Source organism: Leucopleurus acutus, assembly GCF_964270905.1.
Source record: "Leucopleurus acutus genome assembly, chromosome: 17".
Taxonomy (NCBI): Eukaryota; Metazoa; Chordata; class Mammalia; order Artiodactyla; family Delphinidae; genus Leucopleurus; species Leucopleurus acutus.
In genome coordinates, this window is record NC_139159.1 from 44,387,181 (window position 1) to 44,402,568 (window position 15,388).

The 15,388-nt window shown below is 41.4% G+C and overlaps 1 protein-coding gene across 2 annotated transcripts in view; it reads left to right on the plus strand.

Annotated features, from left to right (window-relative positions):
• Positions 1 to 15,388, plus strand: part of CPQ (carboxypeptidase Q) — a 463,292-nt gene that overhangs the window by 36,704 nt on the left and 411,200 nt on the right. The window contains exons 1-2 of one of the 2 annotated variants that reach the window (XM_082858693.1): positions 14,135 to 14,546; positions 14,657 to 14,730. The exons of the other annotated variant lie outside the window; for it this stretch is intronic. Coding sequence (XP_082714819.1) covers positions 14,684 to 14,730 — 47 coding nt within the window. The 5' untranslated portion in view covers positions 14,135 to 14,546; positions 14,657 to 14,683. Of the gene's footprint in view, positions 1 to 14,134; positions 14,547 to 14,656; positions 14,731 to 15,388 lie in introns of those variants that run through there. 2 annotated transcript variants of the gene reach the window in all.

Consider the following 15,388-nt stretch of genomic DNA (forward strand, 5'->3'; position numbering starts at 1 on the left):
AGTCTGCCTGCCAATGCAGGGGACACGGGTTTGAGCCCTGGTCTGGGAGGTTCCCGCATGCCGCGGAGCAACTGGGCCCTTGAGCCACACAACTACTGAGCCTGCGCGTCTGGAGCCTGTGCTCCGCGACGGGAGAGGCCGTGACAGTGAGAGGCCCGCGCACCACGATGAGGAGTGGCCCCCGCTCGCCGAAAAAGCCCTCGCACAGAAACGAAGACCCAACACAGCCAAAAATAAATAAATAAAATAAAATAAAAAACACAAACAAACAAACAAAACATTGTAACCGGAGGGTCACGGGAATCTAACCCTGTATTTCCCTAGGAGCCATGATTTAGTGTGCTATGGTTCAGTGTTTGTGGCGACTTTATAGACCGTAACTACCATGAATAATGAGACTCAATTATATATCTCTTTCTGGCAAAGATGATAACAGATATCTCCTTACCATCTAAGTTTGGCTAGACATACAGCCATCATTCTAAGCCATGTTGTCGATTTGCTAAACACTGCCACTCTGCTATACAGGTTTTGTTTCCTCACTTCATAAAATCCCATACACAATATCTTACATGGTCCCTAGCAAGCGGTTGGTGCTCAGTAAATGCTTATAGAATGAATGAGTGCATAAATGAATAAGTGAATGCTTCATATCTACAAGGTAACCTAGTCTAGTATTCGACATCTTGAGAAATACATGAATTGATCTGGGAATCAGTGTTTTCTTTCTTTTTAGGTAAGCCATAAAACCTTTAAGTTGCCTTCTAGTTGATTATATGCTATTCGTGTATAGTATATAGTCCAGTTCCCCAATCTGGCTATTGGGACTTTCTGTGGAATTTTATGGTTTGCCGTATAGATTGTTTATTTCCCTCAGTCCTGTCTGATAAGATTAAGGTCCATTTGGCTTGGATAAGAGTGCACTATTCACTTACCAAGAGCACTTTGATAAACCAGGAGGTTATCAGCTACTTGTGTGGATACCCTGTGGTCTGTTTGGCTGTTGTTGGGTTCAGAGGTCAAGAATCACCGACTTGGAGAGGTAGATTATGTAAGGGATTCTGGCCCCTGAAGAACCTTATAAATGCCCGGGGACCTATGGAACTGGAAATTTTTGTTTCATTTATTCATCTGTTCAACAAGTATGTTGAACAAGTATTTCGGTGCTGTCATTTATAATATAAAAAATGTGACTTCCCTGAGATTGCAGCTGTTCTGTGGCATATTGGAAAATAGTCCTACGTAGAAAGCAATACATTTCATAATTTATTCCTTCAGTATTCATTGAGTACCTGTTATGTCCAGGCACTTGGGATATAACAACAGACAAAGCCTCTGCCCTTTGAAGTTTACATTCCTTCAGGAAAAGCAGACCCTGAACAATCCGATTAGAGAAGTACTCTCTCCTTTGGCCTTGTTCCTAACCCAGCCTGTTTCTCTCACATCACCTGTTTGATTGTCCCCATATTATTACATAACATTATCTTGCTTTTCGGGGGGGTCTATTTGCTTATTGTCTGTCTCTCTTTTCATATAGATATGTAGCTCCAAGAGAGTGGAGACCTTGTTTTCCTGTTGCTGAATTTTCATCACCTAGACTAGTGTTTGGTCTAATAGTGGGTGCTTAATAAATGTTTGTCCTTATTTAATTATAATTGTGGTGATGCTATGAAGTGTATTCCTAGAGATTTTGACTTAGTGCAAGGAATCAGGAATGTGTCTTTAAGAAAATACTGATTGAACTGAACTCTGAAGAAGTAAGAATAGACTGAAGGCAGCAAGGAGGGTATAACCCAGGCAGAGGAATCAGGACAAAGCATGGCATGTTGGAGTGTGTGAGATAAAGTCAACATATCTGGAGTTCAAGAGTAGGGGAATACATGAGAAGAGCCTATAAAGGCAGGAGAGGGCAGGACATTGAGGGATTTCAGGCTGTGTGTAGGGATTTAAAGTTTTATCCCATGAGCAGTGGGAAGCAATTGAAGAACTGCAAACAGGAAATCAATCTTGTGGCTCTGTAGATTGGAGGGAGACAAATAAGTGTGACCTTTTGTGGTTCTGAAGATCAGGCATTCAGTTTTGGAAATCTTGAAGTCGAAGTACCTGTAAAACATCTCCAGTTGGGGATGTCAAATAGACGATTGTGTATACATGTTATTGGGTTCAGAGAAGAGGTCTGAAGTGAATATACACATTTGAGTGACAGCACTGTAGATGGTATTTGAAGTCAAGGGTATTGATGAATTGGTTAGGGAGAGAGTATAGACTTCAAAAAAGAGAGTCTCAGTCGTGGGGAACTTCAACTTTAAAGACTTGACGAAAAGGATGAACAGGGAAGAATCTTAAAAGCAGGGGGGGCTGAGTTATTGACACCAATTTCTATAGCCTCTCTAAACAGTTTTGTTGTCAGTTGCCCAAAGATAGTTGCATCTACCTCGAGCCTAATCTCTCTACTGGAATTCAACTTAATTTACCATATTTTAATGATTCATTTTCTTGTCCATTCCTTCTATTGTCCTTGAGAGCCGGGACTTTGTCTTTTAAAACTAGATGCTTGAGACCCTAGCATCTGGCACACTGACAGCTTAGTAGCCAAGGAATATGTCTGTGTGAGTGGGAATAAAGATCCTCCTTAGGAAAGATGAGTAAGAATGGAAAGCAGAGTTTTTCTCACATAGCTTCTCTGTATGGCAACCGTAGACACTTAATTTTAAGAATTTTGTCTATAACTGAAATGGTGACTTTCAGGTATCAGCAAGCATATGGGAAGCTTTCTGGGGGCAGAGGAATCCAAATTCTTCATCTATGGTGCCTTTGCATGGATTTGCTCCTATTCTAAGACCTGTGGCTGCTAGAAGTTATTTGCAGAAGCTGCTGCATCACAGTCTGGTATCCATCTCAGAACGTTGGCCTGCTCAGGTCTACCAGTAGGCCTTTTCTCTCTTTTCCATCTCCTCTTTTTTCTCTGGCTGTGCTGCGTGGCTTGAGGGATCTTAGTTCCCTGGACCAGGGATCGAAGCCATGTCCCCTGCAGTGAAAGTGCAGAGTCCTAACCACAGGACTGCCCAGGGAAGTCTTCCATCTCCTTCTTGATTGTGTACTGCCACTTTCCCTAACTGTATGGATCCTTCTTTTTCCTTTGCCCAAAGAATCCCAGGGGTATGTTTCACAATTATAGGCGTTATTTTACTCAGGTTTTAATTATAGTTTTGTATGGTTAGTGATGCTCTTCTCCATGTTCCATTCTGAAATATATTACTTCATTTCATACAATTTTTACCTTTGATAACGAATGAGGTTTCTGTATTCTCTGTGATAATGGCTCTAACGATGCTAATATGATCGATGTGCGAAGGTGAGTGGGCCATGCTGCCCTCCCATCATTCCTCATTCCTGCGGGGGTGTCTGTGCTAGCATAGCCTGCCATGTCCATGTTTGGAGATTGGCTCTTTTTCCTGGGCTGAAGCAACAGCTGCAATATTGAAACGTTGCTGTCAGCTAGTGATCCAGTCCTTGTTGCCTGGACCGTGCTTTAATTCGTGATCTTTGCTGCCTGAATTTTCTTTTCTCGAGACTTACTGTTTTGTTCTTAACCTGTGGAATTTTATGCTTACTTGACCTGGGGAATTTTTCTTAAGTCCCTGGTTTTGAACCAATGCCTCTGTACTTTTAAGCCAGCTATGTGTTTTTCAGCCTCTGCCTGTTATGTTTCTCATCTCCAGAGTGACTTGGATGATTGGGCATTTTGTTAGCTTTGGTGAAAAGCATCAGCATGACCTGTGTGACTGGAAAGAGTGGGACTTAGCTTTTGAGGGTTGGGGGGGGTGAGTGTGTGGAGGGTGTTGGGGTAGAGAGTCTTTTTTTTTGAGGTACGCGGGCCTCTCACTGTTGTGGCCTCTCCCGGACCGGGGCATGAACCTGTGTCCCCTGCATCGGCAGGCGGACTCTCAACCAACTGCGCCACCAGGGAAGCCCTGGGGGTAGAGAGTCTTAGGGGCTACTTTGGAGGGGGACTTTCAACAAAATAAATTCCACTGATTTCAAATCAAGATGAATATGAAGTTCTGTCTACACGAGTGAAGACCAATTTTTAAAACATTTGAAGGCATACATTTAAGATGACAGCCTAATGTTAAAATGGGAAGTTATGATTGATAAGCAGTAGTATAATTTTGAATAACATGACCTCATTCATCGACACTAACTTGCTTTACGTCTTCAGGTTTCATTATATTAGTACTGTGAATAAAACCCAGCAAAGTTATAGAGGAGGATGTGATTTTGATTTTGTTTTATTCAATAGTCATTACTTACATCCCTTTTACATTTTTGCAAATTTTAAATTGCAGTAGTGATCTTGCTACTCAATTTGCCTATTTCTTACAACTATAACCTTCTGGAATAGCCACAAATATAGGAGAAAACTGAAATAAAAACCTTTGAGCTCAATGAAAATATCTTCCACAAAGCCCATGGTTTGACTCGGTAGAACCAGAATGGCATTTCTTTTTTTGTAATAGGCCCAGAACTTATTTGATTTAGTTATATCTATGACATTTTATTTATTTTCTCCAGGATACATATAGTTTTTACTTTTGACCTAGGAAAGAAAAGGAGGCTTATGGCTTTAAAAACAGCCCTGCACAAAGTTATAGGCCTGAAAGCATAATTGAAGAGAGTCACTGAGGAGATCAGTAGAACTTTCTGTGATAACGGAAGTGTTTGTCTGCACTGTCCAGTACAGTGGCCGCTGGCCATGTGGCTGTTGTGACTGAGAAACTGAATTTTAATTTTTATTTCATTTTAATTAACTTAAGTAATCACATGTGCATAGTGGCTACTATCTTAGATGGCACAATTCTAGATCATTGTATTAGCTTCCTACTGCTGCATTTAAAAAATTATTATAAAATTAGTGGGTTAAACAATACGATTTTATTTTCTTACAGTTCTGTGGGCTAGAAGTCTGGCATAGGTCTCACGGGGCTAAAATCAAAGTGCTGGCAAGGCTGCTTTCTTTTCTGGAGGCCCTGGGGAGAATCCACTTCCTTGCTCTTTCTAGCTTTTAAAAGCAGCCCACATTCCTTGGTTCATGGGTCCCCCCCTCCATTTTAATGCAATGTTACATCTGTCTGTCCCTTTCTTCCATAGTTCTGTCTCCCTCTGACTCTCTTCTTCTGTCTCTCTCTTCCTCTTTTAAGGACCCTTCTGATGACGCTGGGTTCACCTGGATAATCCAGGATAATCTCCCTGTTTAAAAGTCAGATGGTTAGCAACCCTAATTCCTCTTTTCTGTGTAACCTAACATATTCATAGGTTTAGAGATTAAGAGTTGGACATCTTTAGGAGTGCTTTATTCTGCATACCACAACGTCTTGTGAATATGGAGCCATCTAGTGAAAGGGCAGGCTAAGCCCTATACATCTTTTTCACATTATTTGTTGAGCCTACACCTGTTTTTCATTCACCACAGTACAGTTCTCATAATGATTTGAGAACAATAGAAATTTAACTTTAAAAGGAACCTCATATGATACCTAGCCCAATCTTCTATCCCGTAAAGTATTATTCTATTCTGTAGAATCTATAGTTCATTTAGTGTCTGTCAATAGTTTCCTATGAAGGGTACTCCCTACTTAGCAACAAAATCAGTTGCACTGTTGTATAGCTTTAATTGTTTTATCATCCTATCATCTGGTCCTTTATCATCTCTACACAGTAGCCCTCTGGTTCTGACTTTTGGAACAATGTAGACATACTTTTCCTATGGTGTTACTATCTCAAGAAATGGTGCTACCACCCACACAGTTGTCTGAGCAAAATTTTTCAGAGTCCTGTCTCTCTGTTCACCACTATTAGATATCCTAAAATATACAACTCCTAAAATATCCCTCAGGTCTCTCTACGTTTTTCGTTTTAGTAACTATACTTTTCAGTCCTAGAATGTAAAATTTTTTAATAGTTTCCATTCCTCTACTTATAGTCTCATTTGTTTAATAATGAAAACCATATTTTTTTCTTGAATTCTCTGAGCATATATATTTTCGTTTAATTTCTTGAACACGTTTATAATAATTATTTACAAGTTTTTGATAAATCCAACACCTGGGCCATCTTGGGGTCAGTTTCTATTGATTACTCTTTTCTTAACTATGGACCACATTTTCCTTTTTCTTTGCAGATCTAGCAATTTTTGATTGTATGCTAGATATTGCAGGTGATACATTTTAGATATTATGTGGTCTGTTATCTTCCTCTGAAAATATCTTCCTCTGAGGAGTATTTTTTCTTTTTTGAAGGCAGTTGCAGTGTTTTTTTTAGAAGTCACTTGATCACCTTGAACTTGGATAAGCTTGGGTTATGCTTTGCTAGAATGGTTCTTTGGAAAGCTCTATGTGTTTACCTAAGCCTCTCTAACTTACTGGGACTTCATTTATAAACTCTGTTTCCTTTGAAGATCTTGTTAAGGTTTACTTTTAGGCTTTTCTTGGGAAGGTCTAGAGTAGTCTGTACTCTAAGGCAGTGTTCTCAATCTTTTTAAAATTATTACCCGTCAAGGAGACTTTTTAGACATTTTCACTCCTTCCCCCCATCTTTGACCCTGCCCCCACTTCCCCACTGCCCTTGTGAAGTTTTAATACCACAGATATAACTATATACCTGCTTATGAGCTGTGTAACATCTAAGATGTTTTTCACTCCCTCTCTCCTCCCAGAATTAATTTTCACCCTTTTGGTGATATCATCCTTGTTGAGCGTACATGTCAGAGGGTGTGGTCCCTGTTCGTAAGGTGAAGCCTTTTTGGTGTTTCTGCTGGATGCCCAGGGGATTTATGAGGTGATAATGAGATTTTTCCTCTCGGGGCTGTACCAGAATGCCAGTGTCTTCCACCAAGGCTCAAACTCTAGTTTTTTTGTTCCTTTTTCAAACCTATGGCAGCCCCTCTCTGGGAAGCTTTAGGTAGTCTCACCTGGGCTGTACAGTCCAGCCCTCAGCTAAGGACTTGCAGGGACACCACATGGACTTCCAGGGCCCTTTGTTATACAGCTTCCTTCTCTCTAGTGCCCTGCCTTGCAGATTCCAACTCTTCAAATTCAGAACTCTGTTTTCTCAATTCAGTGAGCCTGCTGGGCTCTGCTTGGATTCTAGCTCACTTTGCTGTTTTTGGTTAAGTTGTTCCTAGGCAAAGAGCTGGACAGTTGGGGTCACCTTGCAAATTTTTCTTCTCTCAGAGGTTGCAGGCTTGCACTGCTTCTTTTCCAATGTCTGAAAATTGTTGCCCTTATTCAGTTTTATGGTTCTATGGCAATGGTGGGAGGGTTAGTCCTGTACCAGTAACTCCAGTCTCTCTGACTTCTATTGGAAGCAGAAATCCTTCCTCTACCTCTTTTAGTCCCCATCCATAGCTAGTACAGGTGATAATCATTGCCCTAGGATTAAAACAATAGCATTTTAACTGGTCTCCTGGTCTCCTTACTTTCAGCCCCCATACAACTTCTAGAGGGAGCTTTCTAAAACACCAGTCTCTTCTGTAATTTCACTGTTGGAAACCCTTCTTAGGAATTCTGTTACCCTTAGGATAAAGTTCAGAATCTCTAAAGTGACTCATGGTCCTCCCTCCTTGACTCATCCCCTATCTTCCTCTCCACCTTTGGTTTTGTTGCCCTATCTTGAACGCTCGTATGTGGCACACTGATCTTTTCCAGTTGTCAATTGTGCACTGGTGTCACTTGCCTTTGTATGTTTATTTTCCTGTGTCTGGAATCCCCACCTCCCTGACTTCCCACCTTACTTGGCTATAACTCTTGCTCTTCCCTTAGGTTGCAGCACAGAATTATCTTTTTCTGGAAGGCCAATATAGGTTTCCTGCTCTCTGAAAGTAGAGCATTCCTATGAAACCTATGAAGCCAAAATGACGTAAAGCGAAAAGGCAGTTACAGCGTATCTTGCTAACAGATGCACAAAGTAAATTGAGATAAAGCACACAGGCTCACAGACACGGTTCAGAGCTATGGCGGCTTGATGCTGAGATGCTGAGTGCAGTTCCCACGGAAGGAGCTTGGCGCTGCCACTCACTGCTCCGCGTGCGCTGCTTGGGGTGCGTGCTGCCTCTGTAACAGTTTGCTGCAAAACAAATGCTGAACCTTTTCGTTTTGCCTTTTGTCGTAAAAGTGAAATTCCTCTTTGAATTTCTTTTGGTTAGCAAAAACCGGTACTAATGTAGGTCTTTTGTAAAAGCAAAGTGGTATAAAGTGAACTTTTGAGAAGCGTGAGATCCTTGTACCAGGACAGAACCCCTTCTTTATGCTTCATACACTAGCTTAGTGTAATTATTTTAACAGTTCTATTTTTCCTCTTTACTCCCTTAGGAAATATGCTGTATAAAGGCGGGGATTTGATCTGTCTTGTCTGGTGCTGTATCCACAATGCTTATAAAATGCCTGGTGCCTGAACAGGCATTCTGTTAATATTTATTTGTTGAATGAATAGATAAACAGATCATGCTTATTTCCTTTTTCATTTGACTGCTCTTCAGATATACAGAATAGCTATTGTGGTTCCTTAATCTTCACTTCTTCAGGCTATGTATCCAGAGATCATAAAAGAAAAGTTTAAATGTCTATAGCAGGGGTTGACAAACTGCAGCCAGATTTGGCTGGCTGGCTGTTTTTGTAAATAAAGTTTTATTGAAACACAGCCATGCCCATTCTTTACAGATAGTCCATATCTTTTTTAAAGTAAATAATTCAATCACTTTCTTTTAAAATCAGGATCTAATGGTTTTTAAAAATTGATTTTATTTAAAAATATTCAATTGACACAATTGGCCAAGAATATGCCAGTCATGCATATTAAATGAAATACAGCAGTGTTTTAAATGACCCGAATGATCTCCCTGACACAGGGGATTGTTTTATTAATCCTTATGTGTACGTCCCAGCTTATGGTGGTTCCACTTATGATTTTTTGACTTTACAGTAGTGTGAAAGCAATATGTATTCAGTAGAAACCATACACTCAGTTTTGAATTTTGATCTTTTCCCAGGTTAGCGATATGTGGAAAATATTTTCTGGTGATGCTGGGCAGCGGTAGCATGGGCAGCTTTCAGTCAGCCATGTAACCACAAGGATAGACAATTGATATTCTTACAGTCATTCTGTTCCCAGACAACCATTCTGTTTTTCACCTTCAGTATAGTATTCAATAAGTTACATGAGTTATTCAACACTTTAGTATAAAATAGGCTTCGTGTTGGATGATTCTGCCCAACTCTGGGCTAATGTAAGTGTTCTGAGCACCTTTAAGGTAGATTAGGCTAAGCTATGAGTTTAGTAGATTAGGTATATTAAATGCATTTTTGACTTAAGATATTTTCAGTTTACGATGGGTTTATCAGGACCTAAACCCAAGCTGAGGAAGTTGAGGAAGATCTGTAGACTGAAAACTTATCCTCTTAGTTGAGTGTTATTTAGACTGGTGGCTTTGAAATTCTCCTCCCCTCATTCTGTTTGTTATAAGCAATGAAGTCTTTCCAACAAATGAAATCTTAGGAGGACGCTCAATTTATAAAACACATAAAGGGAGCAGCTGTGGTTTAAGAGGGCTAGCGCTGGATCCCTATCTACTTGGTCCCTGTTTTATTACCCCATCCCTCCCTCTCTGTATGGGCACCTTTGTAGTATCCTTGAAGAGTGAAAACCGCTGTTGATGGCATCTCCAGGACAGAAGTTTGAATTGGTCTGGTTAGCAGGTCCTGCTTCTGACATAGGTATAAAAACACTGTTAGTGCCTGTTCAGAGTTAGTCTCACTGCTGTGTTCTGTGGTGCTGCTGTCTTGATTTTTCTAGCTCCTTGAGTCCTGACAGTTCTTTGACATCTCACCTAGTTTTCCGGCTTCAAAAGACCCCTAGCTTGCAGCTAAATGTTGTAAAAAGGTAACTCACAGACTCACTGACTTCCAGATACGTGGTCTTTTCTCACCTTTGGCAGCTGAGGGCTCCTTGAACCAGGGATGACACATTCAAATGCTTATTTGATCCAGGATGGGAACACTAATGAGTGACCCAGGATTCGTGTGACACCATCAGGAGAAGCGGGACTATGGTGACCTGATGACCGGTTAGCCACTTCTCGTGGGGCTGCTCCCATGTCTTCTGATTTTTCCAGAAAAAAAATAGAAATCCAGATTTTTATGTGAAATCTCCTGACCTTTTAATGTCGCTAATTGTTCTGATATTTGGAAAAACACTGTGCAGGCCAAACAAAATATATCTGACCGGGATGCAGCCCACAGATCACTCATTTGTCACCTCTGCCTCAAAGTTTGGCTTATCTGCCCTGTGCTTTGGCTACTGCCTGGTCTCAGCCCCTATCTGCTGTTCCTACCCGGGTGTCACCTACCTCTTGGGGTGATAGTTCATTGAAATGGCTGTCATGTTAACCTTGACTTCCCAGTCATCTGGTACTGAGAACAGGCAGGACAATGTCTGAGCTCTTAGCCTTACTGCTTGTCTTAAGTACTTTTACCAAATGCTGGTGCTTGGGAGGCCTGACTTGTTTTGATACTTTTAGTAGAAGAGAAATGTTATATGGAAGGATATATTATGTTGAAAAAGTAAAAGAGGCCAGCATTTTTTTTTTTTTTTTGCGGTATGCGGGCCTCTCACTGCTGTGGCCTCTCCCGTTGTGGAGCACAGGCGCCGGACGCGCAGGCTCAGCGGCCATGGCTCACGGGCCCAGCCGCTCTGCAGCATGTGGCATCTTCCTGGACCGGGGCATGAACCCGCGTCCCCTGCATCGGCAGGCAGACTCTCAACCGCTGCGCCACCAGGGAAGCCCAAGGCCAGCATTTTATTATTCAGTGACTCTTAAACCTCTTTGCGCTTTAGGGTTTCTCTGCTTCATTGTGCTCTAATGTGAGTCAGGTGACTCCAGTGTAATTAGAAATTGGATTTTCCCTCCTCTTATCCTAATAGATTGATAGGCTAAAGAGCAGTCCGTTTTTTTTAATTTATAAAAAAAGGTGTTTAACCGTCTTAGAATTTTCTCTACCTTTTGATTGGTGGATTTTAGGCTTTTGAGCATTTTGGGCATAGCCTTGAAACAGAAAACCTTTGCCTTCCTTGGGATTATTTGACACATTCTGAGGGTAGATGTGGTCAGTATCATCTTGGGAAACCAAGAAAGCACTTTATAAATCACAGAGTTTTCTCTCTTCTTAAGTCAGTTTCAGAAATATTTTCTGAGCCAGCTGTGCTGGTCTTCCAGGTGTGGGATTATAGATGTGGTCCCTGAGATTGAGCTAGTGGAGTTCATTAGAGCACAGGGTCATATGTTTGATCCCCATACAGGTCTGTTAACTAAGCCGAAGGAGGGACTCCTGGCTCAGCCTGTCTGGCAAATGTACGGTTTCAGGCTCAAGAAAAATCAGATTAGAGAGTGAGAAATCCTTCATCACTAGGCGAAAAAGGAACTCAAAGCGCGTGTCCTGTTGGATGTATTATGTCATTTGTGGATGGAATCAGCACCTAGATTACCTACATATGGGGAGAACGTTTGCATCACAACAGATGTAATACCCGTCACACAAATTTAAATAACCAGTGGAAACCAATGGCTTCCAAGAAATCTGGGAAATGACAGGGAGTCTTACAGCTGACGGAGCTGGGGTGGACCTCCATGGAACTCTGAGTATGCTAGAGAGCTCTGTGTGATTCCTTGTTAGGTGTGAAGCCATGCGTGTGCACCTTGAGACAACACTTTTCCCATGCAGGGTGGGTAAAAGGGTGGAGAGAGTTGTCTTGGGCATAGTGTAGACACTCATCCTGTGGCTGCCTTACACACCTTGTATATTTGGACATCCTGGTTTCACATCTCCTGAGCATTTTCCTATGGAAGTCTTCATTATAGGAAAGAGTATTTTCTAGCTGTGCCTATTTTTCAGGGATGAGAATTTAAAAAATGATTTTTTATTATGAAAAACTTCAAACAAAGTAGTTAGCATATAATACTGAATATCTATATACACATCATCTGGATTTAATAATTGTCAACATTTTGCCATATTTGCCTCATCATTTTTGTTTTATTGCTAGTGTTATATCATCCCTACATATTTCTCTAAAAATATGACTGTTTCCTGCAGTACCATATACTATTATTGCTCTTATTAAAATGTGCTGAAATTCCTTAATATCATCTAATACTTGATCCATATTCAAATTTCCCATTTGTCTCCAAAGTATCTTTTGTAGTTGGTTTGTTCAGTTCAGGATCTAATCAGGGCCAGTGCCTTTCACTTCATTCTTATGTCTCTTCAGCCTCTTTGAGCTTAGAACAGTCTTTCCTCATCCTTGCTTTTGTGTGTATGTGTGTGTTTGTTTGTGTGAACACAGGACATTGACTTGTTGAAGAGACAAGCCAGTTGGCTTATACCATGTCTCATCTCCTGAATTTGTCTGATATTTCAGGATGAGTTTTGATGCTTTATTTGATATTGAAAATGGCCTTGGGTCCGGAGATTGTTAGCAGTTGGGAGACCCTGTACACAGAGGGCCTCGGATAATGAGGAGGATAAATACGAAGGCAGTGGCAGTGTTCCATGTTCCCGTGTCTTGCCCCCTGTCAGAGCTGACAGACGCATGTGAACACTCAGGACCATAGTCCTTTCAGAAGGAATCAGCTAATTTTTTCTCTTTGCTAGGCTAGCACAGAGCTTGAGGATATAATGACCCTACTGGACATATATTTTAAATAACATATCCTGAATAGAACAAGTTAAAACGAAGAGACGGGAAGATGAAAGGAAACTAAAGCTATGAGAAGGCCATAGAAAATTACCAGTGGCCTGAAAGCTTGAGCTTCTTCTCCTCTCCTGAAGTCAGCTCATCTCTCTTGGGGGTAGCAAGAAACCAAATTTGGAATAGACAACTGCAGAGGACCAAGTGTCTTGGGAGAAGCTGATGACAGACATTAGGATATTAGACTTGGGAAGATGAACACAGCCAAAGAAGAAAGCTTAGTACAGGGAGGGAAACAGTGAGATGGTCCAGCTCATCTCTTTTCTCCTTCCCCCAAAAGACTGGTGGTTGTCAGAGGGCCTGTAAAATCTTTCTAATCTTAAAGGTTTTAGAAAACTACTCAATCCTTAGCATTCCTAACCTGGAGCAGGGGATCTGAAACTTGAATGGTGTCACGTGGGAAGCTTTACAAAGCTACTGATGCCTGGGTCCCACCCTCAGAAATTCTGATGTAATTTGTCTCAGATGTGGCCATGGCAACAGGAGTTTTAAAGGCTCCCCAGGTGATTCTAATGTGCATCTACGTTTGAGACCTACTGACCTAGAGCAATAAACTGTATATACATTAACTTTAAAAAAAGAAAAGACATATTCAATTGTCCTTCCTACCTCCATTAAACTTTATGGAATTCCAGTGCATAAAAAAGATAAAAGTGGAGGTTCTTCATCTAAGATAGTTCTGAAACCTTGCTCATTGGGCACCATTTACCACCTGCATTACTAATTTTTTCCAAACTCTCACTTCCTTCTTATAGCAGCATCTGCCTAGAACTAAGCTCCAAAGAGGAAGACTGTTCAAAAAAATCACTGATCTAGAGTTTACTGGATTTTAACCATCTAGACCTTGATCTGAACCGTGTCTCTGTCACTTATTAACTGTGTGACTTTGGACAACTATAGCTAAACTCTCTGAGCCTCAGTTCCTTTATCTCTTAGTTAGAGATAATACCTGTCTCACAACTTGTTAATGAAAATGAACGTTGGATATAAGCTAGTGTACTCTTAATACAGGTTGGCTCCTTGGATACTTCAGGCTTTCCTGGAATCCACCATAAGCTTTCAGGTCTGTTCTGGCGTGGGATTGATGGTTTGGTTTAATCTGGGAACTTTCAGTTACCTTTGTATTGTACTTGTACTGTAGGATGAACAGGGATTTCCTCTACATATGATGGGTCCAAACTTCTTGATTGACTTGTAGCATCACGGGACCAGACGGGGTGGGGGAGGAGTTGTTCCTTGTTGAATGACGAAGGAGGAGCCAGGAGCTTCCATGAAATGTCTCAGGAAATACTCTGTAACGTGAATGAACTGAGATAATCAGTGGAGAGGGAATCAGGCACAAACCTGTTTTCATGAGAATGAAAATGGTATGAGGGTCTGTAAATAGCGGTGGTGGATGGGCCGGGGGTTGGGAGGTTTGATGTGGGAAGGAGATCTCTGTGGACCAGACAGAGGTGCAGGTTCATGGATGAGGGAGCATTTTTTTTTTTTTTTTTACGGTATGCGGCCTCTCACTGTTGTGGCCTCTCCCGTTGCGGAGCACAGGCTCCGGACGCGCAGGCTCAGCGTCCGTGGCTTCCGGGCCTAGCCGCTCCGCGGCATGTGGGATCTTCCCGGACCGGGGCACGAACCCGTGTCCCCTGCATCGGCAGGCGGACTCTCAACCACTGCGCCAACAGGGAAGCCCGAGGGAGCATTTTTTGATGAAAATATTTTTGTTAAAAGAACAGTGGATTTTGAAGCAGGTATGTAAAAACACGAACATATTCTTCCCCATTTTGGTATTCCAGTGTGGTTAAACAAAACTCCCAGGTCATATAGACACCTCACTTTTTCCTTTGTGAATATTTTTCAGTGTTGCTAAGAAGTGTAATTGACTGATATGAATTTAGCTTCCTCCTCGCCCTCATTCTTCCCAGCCAGACTTTGGTAAGTAGTGAAATGACTGGACGCGTTCGGGGAGATGACAGAGAAGTCAGAGGCTTGGGGAATTACAGAGTTAGATGATCTGTAATTGAATAACGTTGAGTAGAATACACAAATCAAAAGTATCTAAAATCTGTTAAAGGAAAAACTCATTTGGGTTTGGCCCTATCTCAATGACACTGAACTAGTGTTTCTCAAGTCTCAACATGGCCATAGGTGGTATTTCCTGTTTATCTTTCACAAGCTGACATCAATTTCCACATCATGTTCTTTGCACACCCCCGACCTCTACAGAATGAAAAATGCTTTTTAGTTTCCTCAGCGTTCACAGTGAAGAACCTTTTCTTTCTGGCTCTGGATAAATGGAGGAATAGCACCCTATTAAAATAGGTGTTTGAGCCAATTAGGATGTTTGGCGGGCTCACTGTGGGTTATCTTTAGTATGTTAAAATTTTTTTTTTTAGAATGGTTAATTTAATTAATTAATTTATTTATTGATGGCCGTGCCACGCGGCACGTGGGAACTTAGTTCCCCGACCAGGGATCGAACTCGTGCTCGCTGCAGTGGAAGCGCATAGTCTTAACCACTGGACTGCCAGGGAAAGTCCCCGAAAATTTTTTTTTTGAATTATCTTATTGACATGTTATTATCCAAAATATG